This window comes from Nicotiana tomentosiformis, chromosome 11 (genome assembly GCF_000390325.3).
Source record: "Nicotiana tomentosiformis chromosome 11, ASM39032v3, whole genome shotgun sequence".
In the NCBI taxonomy this organism is placed as follows: Eukaryota; Viridiplantae; Streptophyta; class Magnoliopsida; order Solanales; family Solanaceae; genus Nicotiana; species Nicotiana tomentosiformis.
In genome coordinates this window covers 21521894-21533009 of record NC_090822.1, presented here as the reverse complement: position 1 = coordinate 21533009, position 11116 = coordinate 21521894, and the positions used below count along the sequence as shown (strand labels likewise).

The 11116-nt window shown below is 36.4% G+C and overlaps 1 protein-coding gene across 4 annotated transcripts; it reads right to left on the bottom strand.

Annotated features, from left to right (window-relative positions):
- Nucleotides 1-1089: 1089 nt before the first annotated feature.
- Nucleotides 1090-9654, bottom strand: LOC104091445 (topless-related protein 4-like). Of its 4 annotated transcripts, none has more exons than XM_009596778.4 (26): nucleotides 9459-9654; nucleotides 9088-9176; nucleotides 8560-8739; nucleotides 8346-8459; nucleotides 8063-8221; nucleotides 7760-7949; nucleotides 7562-7676; nucleotides 7256-7371; nucleotides 6861-7029; nucleotides 6615-6724; nucleotides 6449-6518; nucleotides 6213-6286; nucleotides 6026-6121; nucleotides 5799-5894; nucleotides 5228-5355; nucleotides 4896-5130; nucleotides 4653-4817; nucleotides 4440-4532; nucleotides 4178-4324; nucleotides 3818-3928; nucleotides 3568-3747; nucleotides 3078-3206; nucleotides 2878-2973; nucleotides 2212-2400; nucleotides 1860-2026; nucleotides 1090-1730 (listed from the first exon to the last, which is right to left on the bottom strand). In XM_009596778.4, exons 2-26 carry the CDS (start codon nucleotides 9165-9167, stop codon nucleotides 1535-1537), a joined length of 3405 nt encoding a protein of 1134 aa, XP_009595073.1. In that variant the 5' UTR covers nucleotides 9168-9176; nucleotides 9459-9654; the 3' UTR covers nucleotides 1090-1534. The 4 variants fall into 4 exon arrangements, with proteins under 4 accessions (XP_009595073.1, XP_070044734.1, XP_009595072.1 ...); XM_070188633.1 differs by having other exon boundaries at nucleotides 7256-7368; XM_009596777.3 differs by having other exon boundaries at nucleotides 7562-7685; nucleotides 9459-9653.
- Nucleotides 9655-11116: the final 1462 nt, after the last annotated feature.

Sequence of the window (11116 nt, the reverse complement as noted above, 5' to 3'; positions counted from 1 at the left end):
ATAATTTAAAAATACCTCTAAGTACTGGGCCCCTTAAGTACCCTCTCCCTAGGACCGGTAGTGGTATTGGTACGGTACCTCCAAAAATTCCCTTACCCCGTACCCTTAATTCCCCCTTAGCCCCAGTCCCCTTAAGGAACCCTCTCTTTACCGGTACCATCCCCTTACCCAGTCCCCTTAAATACCCAGAACCCTCCACTTAGACATCCCTAGTTACAATTAGCATTTTCCAGTAGATAACACTAATGTTTGGTTAAGATTAGCATTTTCACAATGTTTTGTTGAAGAAAGCATATCCTTGTTTTGGTTAAGTCCACAATGTTAAGTGTAGCATTAGAACTAAAATAAGATACTTTCCTCAGCTCAGGCATATTCAGGATTGAAAATTTATTGGTTTTGACAGCGTTCTCAAGTTAATATACCTAATAACTGGATCAATGGTTTAGGTTCCGAGCTAAACATTTTTAGTCCATTGACTGAATTTTTTAATACAAATAAAGTCTAAGCAAAAGTTAGTGAGTTAACGTGAACTCAGTTTGGTTTTAGCTTTATTAATATTTTGTACATGATTTTACATTTTTATTTATCGGAATTCGTTATGTGTAAATTGTTTGCTGTGTTTTGGTCTGGTTAACAAGAAATAAAGGATTTAAGACGTTAAGGATCGGACAAAAATAAATGTGGAACATAAACCCCCTTTCAAATGATATGGAGAGTTAAGAAATTAAAATATGTTAACTTTTTCTATCTATTGACAAATCTCACGAGGTGTGAGGCAGTAAGCAGTAATAGCCTATTTAGCGTTTGGTCAAGCTTTTAAGAATGTTCTTTTCAAAAAAGTGTTTTTGAGGAGAAGCTATTTTTTCTCCAAAGCTGCTTATGCTTCTACTAAAAAGTATTTTTTTTCCTTCTAAAAGCTTGGCCAAACACTTCAACTTTGAAAAAAAAAATATGTGCTTTCGGCTTGGAGAAGCTTGGCGCTATAACTCCAGTGTGATGGAACTTACCTGGAAGCTAATACATTAGCTGCTGCAAAATATATTTGGAGAAAATGAAACAGTAATTGACAACGATTGATATTTTGAGACATCCAATGAAAAGTCAGAGACTTTTTCTTTCTCTTTTCTGTAAAAAAGGTACAAGTTTACTTCACATTCTCCACTTGAGGACCAACTCTCAGATATTCAGTCAAAAAGAACAAAACAATTTGGAAATCATCATTCTTTAGTAAAAGCTAAAAAGAACTACAAAAGGCCCATCAACAAAGGCAATTGTTCACCTCCAACTAAACTATGATTTCCAGATTACTGATGCAAAAACACCCTCTACCAAATTTACACCACATCCAAAAATTCAACATTATCGGTGAACTGATGCAGCCCTGCTAAACAAACTCTACATTATCTAAATTCAGATTTCTATGACTACACTGGCTAATCTAGAAGCTTCTCCTTCCAAGAAAATTGTAATGAAGGAACATATGCAGTACATTCACCCGTCTTTTCAAGGAAAACTGCCAGCATGGACGAGGTAACTACCTCTGCGGTTGATCTGAATTTGCAGCACCTGAAGTGCTTGGCCCAGCACCATTTTCAGCTGGTGGCAAGGTTCCCCATTTGCCTTCAGACTCAAGCGGCTCAAGTACAATAACAGCACCGTCGCTTAGTCCCAATGCAAACTGATTAGGATCAGATGGATGTGCAGCAATAACAAGTGGATGCATCCTTGAACTGCAAAATAAAATTCCCAAATTAATTAAATGAAAATGAGAAAAACATACAGAAATAAGGCTGCAGCATCGCCAGAATTTCGAACAACCAAAGAAAAGGGGTAAATAACCAGGTAACTGACTCACTCACCTTGGATTGCTGGGAAGGTAGGAAGTAGGATTGATCCGACATCTCCATCGCAATGTTGACGCACTGAGAACACCTACACTTGCATCTTCAAAACTAACAAATATAGACTGGCTATCACAAGAATATGTTGCATGTGTAATTGGACCACTCGCTTCTCTAGGGACCCACTGTTCGCGGGAAAAAATCCATTGTCAGACTGAAACTAAGCAGAAATAACAAAACGAAACACAACACAATAAAGAATACTAAGTATGTCCACATATACTCTGATACTCTAACCACTGCGTCTCAAGCTATGTCTATCCTTATCTTAAACTTGGGATTAGGAAGGGTTAAAGAAGGGAATTTATACCTGTTTGAGGCACTCCAGTTTAGAAGCTTCAAATATGGCTATCTGCGTTTCATGTACTACCAACAATTGTGTCTGGTCCTGGTGAAATTGTACACGAGTATCTGCTTGAGGAGCAGCTGCTCTCCCAGCAGGAATCTGCAAGTATTTGCTTGTTTGCTTCTCCCAAGCATCAGTGCTCCAAACGCACAGCTGTAGAAACAGGGGCACCTTATGAGGTAACCGTTGCTCAAAAGAAAACATTACAACTTCACCAAGCTCTTATAAGGAAAGGATTGTAAAAGATTATGATATGATTGTGGTGAAGTAGTCCATGTACCAAAACAAGCACCATCAGGTTATTCCTTTTGTTGATGGATATCAAAAAAATAAAAATAAAATTCCCTCCAACACAATTCACATGGTATTAGAGCATGTAGAGGTCTTAGTTCAATTCTCACCGCCAAATATCAACAAAATATTTCGTGCTTGGTCCAAACAAATTAAGGACAAGCATGCACGTGAGGAGGTAAAGTGGCCACAATATTCAACACTTTCCTCTCCCAATTAGAACTCAACTGGTCAACCTCCAACTGGTACCAGTTTCCATCATTTTCCTAGTATGACGAGGGCAGAACATATAGAATTGCTTTTACCAACCAAAAGTATATCCATATAAAAATAATTTACCTGAGAATCTGCTCCTGCAGATATAAGCACATTGAGAGAATGCGAAAAAGCGAGCCCAGTTATTCTTTTCTGATGTCCTTTGAGCTTTGTCTTTACCTACACAATTGGATCATGGATAATGTCAACAGATTTCAAGTAAATGGTGAATTAGTGCAATTCCAACAATCATAAAATGGTATAACAATTGAGAATAGCTTCACCTCGTCAACCCGGACATTGTATATTTGGATAGAGGAGTCATCCATGCCTATGGCAATAACATTATTATCTTGAGGATGAAAAGCCAAAAAGGTTGCCGCAGGTGGAGCAGGCATAAATGTTGTCATAGTCTGCATTTGCAACAGAAACGATAGAGGTTAAGTGAAAAGCAAACAGATGGCAAAACAAAACAAGGTAAAATCATTATTAAAAAGAGAGAGAGAGAGCAGCTGGTCAGAACAGGAAAAGCTTAAAACAGAATTCTTTCAGCCCTAGAATGGAACTCATTCCACAATTCTGTATATAATATTTATGCACCTAATTCCAGATTTATGGCCTATTAGTCCGATTGCATGGCTAAAGCTGGAGTACAACTGCTCGAAGCTTCTTTTACTCTTTTATCCCACATGCTTACTTGAGGACAGCTTAGAATCAGCACACTTCTTAATTACACCTATACCCGAAAATAAAATAAAAGATGTGGGTTTTCACCTTAAATGTCATCATATTAAACAATGATATTTTCCCTCCAGAAGCTGACATCACATAAGAGTCGTTCTTTGAGAGAGCAAAACATGGAACAGCGTCTTCAGGATTTGTGTCAGTAATATCATTTGTCATCAGCGTCCCATTTGAAGGTTGCCAAAGTTGTGGAACAATACTTGCATTAGCCTATACAAAAATAGCACAATGAGCTGCAATGATACATATTAGCAAAAGAGTGTCTTATAAAAACCAATACCTTCCCTGTCGGGTTTCGCTCATTTCTGGGCCATTTCCAAAGTTTGTGCACAGCATTGGAAGCTAATGCAAGTATAGCTAATCCTGAATTTGTATATATTAACCTTGAAATCTGAAATATAAGAAAAAGGGAGCGGAACAAATTTAAAAAAAAAAAAAAAGAATACTTTTTTCAGCTTAAATGGAAAATGACATTAGTCTTTACAGATCAAGAAAATGTGCAACCTCATGTTGCCAAAATTTGGGTTGTATAGCTTCCAGAAATTGTAAACACAAGGATGAATAACAATTTCCATAACTCATAAAGAAGTTGTTCAGCGGAAAAACTTGGTTCATGGTTTAGGTAAGAAACAACCCATACCCTGGTCGCTGTTAAACTGTCTGGAAGCTTCAAGGATCTGCACTGCGATGGTTCATTAATTTCAGTCGGTTTCCAGATTCTAGATTTATCAACAGTCTCTTCTGCAGCTCTTGGCCTTACATCAGCTAAGTTGCGATTTTCACCATTCTACCAAGAAGTTAAAATAAAGGGGCTGATCAGCAAATGGTCAGAAGTCCCCAAAAAAAACAAAAGTATGAACTGCACTGTAAAACCTCCATTTAATTAGAAACGAGTCACTAACCATGGAAACCATGGATGTCATTGGCACTCCTCGATCTACAAAGCTTGCGGCAACAGAAGTGCTAGGAGGCCCAAAACTTCCCATTGTGGGGGGCTGCATATTTTTTTTAAAAGGGTAAGTTACATGTAAGGCATTTTATTTACAGCTCAATATTTCACAGTAATATTTTCTACATCTGAAAACAAGGAAAGGAAAAGCATCAAGTCCATCCACCTTCACCACAGAAGCAGAGGCTACTCTAGAAGCATCAAATTGGCGATTTTCCATGGATCTTAAAAGCCTAAGACCATCTGCATTTGCTAAAATTTTTATCCCATTGTCACTTGTCGAAACAGCCAACAATATTCCTTCCTTGTTAAATCGGAGGCAAGGAGAAGCCTGGGAATATGAGGTAAAAAAATGTTTAAGTAAACAGACATGGTTGGGTTGTTAAAAAATTGGTCGACTGAAATTTACCGGTATGCCACCCTCAGCTTCAGTACTTGTCAGCATGTTTATACTGTCCATGTCCCAAAATTTTATCATGAACTCATCACCAGCTGCCAAAAATCTATTTTTAGTAGTGTCAAATTGCACCACCCCGCCAGCACGCTTCCCTAGACCCATAAATGTACGCTTTACAGCTCCTTCACTTTCATTCCATTCAACAAGATATGACTCTCCTTCTTTATTAGTCCCACATGAGAATAACCTGCAAACCGATATTTCATAATACCACAAACTTTAGCCAAGCGAAAGTAAGAAAATTGCATCATGCACAGTTATGGAACTCATTGTGATATGCAGACCTTGTTCCGTCGGCACTATAAGCCATTGTGGTTGATGAATGACCTGGTGCATCATAGTCAACTCTCGAACCCATGTTATCGTACAACCATGCCTTTATTTTCCCGTCAATTGCAGTTGAGAAGATAAACTGAGGGGGGAGAAAAGGAAGGAAGAGAAGACCGAAAACCGTTAGATAAAAACTATCAATAAAGACATAATTCACTCCCAGGAAAAAAGTAGAGTTCAAAGCAAGACATCTTTTAAATGATAGCTAGAAAGACTGCGTTCCAGAAACATCTATGTGAGGAAACAGCCCTAACATTTAGCAGAAACAAAATCTAATATACAGTTAAATTTTCCAAGTAAACTAGATCTTCACAGAAAAAAGAAGCATTTTCCGATTCATACACTTGCTGAGCTGCCTCACAACTTTTTATTACTCGTTAATGCTGTTGTGCATACCAAGACCAGAAAACTTGTGTCTTCAAACCATATATAAAGGAAGAACTAGTGCCAGAAAGAGAAAACGAAGAAATTATCAAACAAGTTACGATCAGTTTTCCAGTGATAAAAAGGAGGAGCATGGTTAACCTGAATATTTTCTTTGTGATGTGGACATATTGAATAGACTGGTGCCTCATGGCCCTCAAATGTATATTGCTTAGCCCCTGACACCGCATCCCATACCTGCAAACAAGAAACAATTGATCTACATCACAGAAATACAGTGCTCATAAACAATCAACAGAAAAAAGTGAAGGGAGTGGGGAGGAAGTCCAACCCTTACAATCTGAGTCAAAGCACATAACATATCAAACCTTAATAAGCCTGTCATCTCCACAGGTAACAATACAAATCTGTTTGTTAGGATAGGAAAAAGCAAGATCATTGACGCTTCCTGAATGAGCCTCAATCTGCACATAAGGCCAGTCAAGGTTCGTATTCTTTTAGAAGAAGAAAGAAAGGAAGAGGTTAAAATTCAAAAGGATTAGAAAAAGAGCATACCTCAAGGTGGTTTCTAAGATCATCGCCACCGTGATAGGAGTAGATGTGCACAATGTGCTTAGAGTATGCAACACCTAATGAAGAATCAACAGAGAGCAAAAAAGTTCAGTGCTAATAATTGCAGTTGGGTCAATTTTTTAGCTTTCAGCAGTATGAACTACTGCACCAATCTTTATCATTCACAGAAAACTTAAAATTCCAATACTTAAGTTCAACAAAGCATCTGGACGACATACCAAACAGAGTGCCATCAGGACTCCACATTACACGATTAACTGATGCAGAGTACTCACTTGCCAAAGATGCCTGGTTATTAGATTATAAATTGGTAACTATGGGATTTATAAACCATCCACACGTGGAAAACAAACGTGAATGCAATTAATAAAGTTTCACACATACCTGTAAAGCCACTGAGCATTGCCCAAGATCCCAAACCTTGAAACTTCTATGAGAAATCCTCTCCCTACCACCCAATTCCCAAATCATAATCTCTCCTGTGCCAGTACCAACTGAAAATGAAGAACCATCAGTAGTGACCCAAAACAAAATGCACAACTGCTTTAACATAAAAATAGATCTGAAAAATGAATTCAAAATGAAGAAAATGAATTAAAGAATATCACTTTCACTTGTGTAAAGACTAACCAAGAAGCAGAATTTGCTGCGCCGGATGGAAATCCATGCTCTTGACTGCTGAACCCTGATTTAGAGTCATGACAGAAGCCTTGGGCAAATCATCTGATGAATACGAACTTTGTGCATGGCTTTGGCCAGAGTACCCACCAGGCAAAATATTGATAGGCATATTATTTACCTGTAATCAATTTGAGTAAATCAATGTTTCTCATAATATACGAAAGCATCAAACCACAAAGAACTTCCTACTCAAAGCTCCACGCATAGGTATAATAAGCAACATTGTCATAAAGCGACAAATAGATCAAACAAATATGAGCATACTTGCAAGCCACAGTTTCTAATGTCACATCTCAGTTACATACATATTAATGTGTAAGCAAATCAAGATAATGATACCGTACTTCATCTGATACACCAAAAGGTCTTGATCTCTTTAACATGTGCTCCGAGTCAGCTGTTTGATAGTCCACTGTTGGGTTATTCGTAGGAGTCCTAGGACGCTTTAGCATAGCTGCTGCTAAATTATTAGCACATGGAGCGAGTATCAGTTTATGGCTGACTAACTATTTACAAGGGAGGTTGGAGGAGAGAAATCAGTATCTCAGATTTGCAAATACACTCCACTACATTTGTCAAAGAATCAGTGGTCGCACAAGTATTGATGGCCTCATTAGAATCATTTCAAAGTGGTGATATATGTATAATACCTGCATTATTTGGAGTGGTAAAACCTATTGGTCCAGCAGAAGCAGAAGGATGAGAAACTTGAGGAGGATTAGTCATCCACCCAGCAAGAGCATTTGGCAGAGGACCAGGTGCTTGCTGAAAAGGCTGAAGGAACATAATTCAATCTTCCATCAGTCATAATTTACAACGAAATTTAGCTAGTTCGTGTTTCTACTTACATTTACACCATGAGCACCAAGAGGTGGAAAAACCCCGGGCTTTGGAACACCTCCCATGAGTGGATGAGTTACAGGGGATGGAGCCCGTGCACCATTTGGCTGTGACGGACCGCAAGAATGGTCCACAAATAAGGTCTTTATGTCAGGATTAGGCTTCGGGCTCTTACAAAGCTGATGCTGCCAGTTCAAACTGCAAGAATATGGGGCGCCTATGTGTAAGCCAACTACACTAGAAAAGAAGATAAAAAACAAAGAACCAAAACCGAATAGAATTTAAAAGGCTAATGTCTTCCATAAATAAACCTCTGGTTGATTAATGTTCGCAGCCTTGCGTTCTTCAAGGTGGGAAAGTTCAGCTTATCACGAAACAGGGGATTTGCTTCTATCAATTTTTTGAGTTCCAGAAGCATTATACTCCTAGCAGACTTAGTATCTCCATATTTAGATAATTGCTCGTTATCCCTGCAAGTTATTGCAGACAAATCGAAAATCATCCAAAATAGTGATAAAGAAACCATTGAGGAGAACGGACAAAATAGATACGGGGGCCAAGATAGCAATCTAGTAAGCCAAGTGTTTCCATTACCTAAAGTTGTCAAGAGTCAAAAGTTGCGTAATTTCTTTGAAAAGGTCTTCATTAAAAGCCGAAAACACCTTCAAGTCCTTAATTAGGATATCAACAGCTTTAGGACGGTCGTTCCTACAAGAAATTAAAAACGGAAAAACCATATAAAACTGTCGGGCATTTCAAGACTATCAAACACATACGAGCATAAACAAATCAAAAAAATCAAACCCACCTATCTAGGGCTTCTAGGTACTTTTGCTTTCGAATCTCGAAGAATATTTTCATGGAGTATCTATTATCGTCAACCTTGGTGAAACCCGATAAGTACTTCTCCACTTCATCCCATTCTCCATTCGCCACCATTTCGTCAAAATACCTCATGTTAAAGAAAAACCCTGATTCTTGCTCCAATCTTCAGCACGAAAGAAAGAAAACGAATTAAGAAAAATTAACCACCAAATAAAACCACAACAACCACAATTATAATCATAATTTTTTATCTTTTAGTGGAACAGAAAATGGTATAAAACGAATCAATTCAGCTAATTTCTCATTCAATCCACAATTTCACTACACTTTTAGATCCCCCAAACCACAATTACAATCATAAATAAAAACAACTCAGACCATTTCTAATTTCTATTTCCCACATTTCTATAGCAGCCAAATAGACACAATTAAAGAGAAAAGTCACCAAAAAAAATCAAAAGATAAAAAAAAAAAATTCTAATTAATTGAATTCAAACAAAAAAAACCCTACTTGTGAACAGCATCTTTGAATTTCTCCTCATCAAGGAACTGAAGTATCAAAAACACCAGCTCTCTGCTCAGCGAAGACATCTCACTCACCTGCAAAAACAAAAAATCCACAAAATTCAACTTCAACCCACCAAAATTAAAACAATTCCAAATTCACCCCCAAAAAAATCCAATCAAAAATCAATTTCTTTCCCAGATCAATTCATCAAATTAAACTTACCTAAAACCTAAAACACACACACAAACATAACATCTATATATAGCTAGCTATACATACACATATATACGTGCATGTGTTAAATTAAAAAAAAGTTGTATGTATAGATACAGATATACATATAGAGAGAGAAAGTGGTGAAGATGTATGTATACCTTGGAATGAATGAGTGAGAGAGAGTAAAACAGACGAAAGGAACAGATCGAAGGGTTTTTTTGTGCTTAGAGAGAGAAACAAAAGGCAAAACACTACGCTTTTCCTTTTGTTTACTGTGCAGTTTTCTCTCTCTATAAAAATACCCCTTTTATTTTTTTAAGGAAGAGAGAAAGAGAAACCGAGTGGGTGTGGGTGTTAGGGCGAGTGGGGAAGAGACATATAAATAGGGGAAGGGTTGTGATAAGAGGGGTTGAAAAAAATGATAAGCTAATCTACTTATCACCTACTTATCAGTGATAAGCAATTCATTTTATGAGAGATTTAAGGATAAGTAAATAGGCTTATATAGCCGTGTTTAATACGTCTCTAAACAAGGGCTTTTCTATATTCGGCAGCAAATGCGGGGATTTCGAAGAGGAGTTACTATATGAGTCGTGGAAATGATTCAGTGTTGCGGCCCTCATTGTGGCGTTTCAATGGACTTGCAACGTTTTGTAACTGGTAAGTGTGTGTGATACTTTATTTTTTTTTTAATTCTCATCCAGTGTTCGATATCGGTACTGGATTTAAGTTAAATATCGCTTCCGACGAAACATTATGTATCAAAAGGTAAAATTAGTCATATCCAATACTCGAACCTAAAATATTTAAGTAAGAGTAAATAAGTATTTATCACTCAATCACAATGTTTATTAATATTATTTTTGGTACCTATTAAATATTTTTAAAATATTTTTTGTTGTTTGATTTGAGAATGAAAAATATTTATTAATGATCGATAATATTAGCAAATCAAATAGTTTCAGTATATACGAAATTACCAACAAAAGAAAATAGTTTCAGTAAAGAAAATAGTTTTCGCCTTATTTGGTAGAAAATATTTTCCTTGAAACCAATCAGAAATAACTTATTCAAAAAGGATATTTTGTAATATTGATAAAACAGCTTTTCGTTTTTGTGACCTTTTTTTTAACTTTCTTGATAAGTTGGGAAGCCAAGAAGAAAACAGATCCAATCCAGTTCAGAATTGGATAAAACATGACCCAAAAACAAAAAATTCAAAAAAAGAAAAAAGAAACAACTTTTATTGTTAGTTGACACGACGCACGATCTTGACTGTTTTAGATAGGGACAGATTATTTCCTTTTACTTTATTATTATTCTTTTCAAGAAAAAAAGGATTTATTATTGTGTTATTGTGTACTATTTGATATCAAATTTTATTTTTCTGAAGGAAAATATAATTTAATTAACATTTTTTTTCTAATATGAGATGAAAACATTTTTTTGATACCATTAATTACGAAGATCTATTTATGGCATACACCTAAGAGATGACTATATCAAAATCTGTGTAAATTAATTAATATAATGATTTAGAGATTTCTGTAATCTAACATAAATGTAATAACAGCTCTACATTGCTGAAAAGGAGAGATCTAGGAGAAGATTATATTGCAAATTCAACTGTACATTTTGCTTTAGCTTTTCCCATAGTTTAATTTTCTTCCATTTTTGGATTTAAAGAAAAAAATGAACTGTCATAAAAGCGAAGTACGAAAATATTATGACCACTTACTAGATAAAGAAAAATGAAGATCAAATCATATTCATATTCATTAATAGACTACCATCTCATAAAACAGTAAATAATTTA

Bases quoted from the DNA above. Each gene is read 5' to 3' on its own strand.
- LOC104091445 (XM_009596777.3), bottom strand. From the start codon at position 9,167: ATGTCTTCGCTGAGCAGAGAGCTGGTGTTTTTGATACTTCAGTTCCTT. The intron at 8,740-9,087 runs GTAGGGTTTTTT...TTCGTGCTGAAG, and splicing joins TTCAAAGATGCTGTTCACAA to ATTGGAGCAAGAATCAGGGT. The intron at 2,401-2,877 runs GTAAATTATTTT...CTGTTTCTACAG, and splicing joins CTGCAGGAGCAGATTCTCAG to CTGTGCGTTTGGAGCACTGA.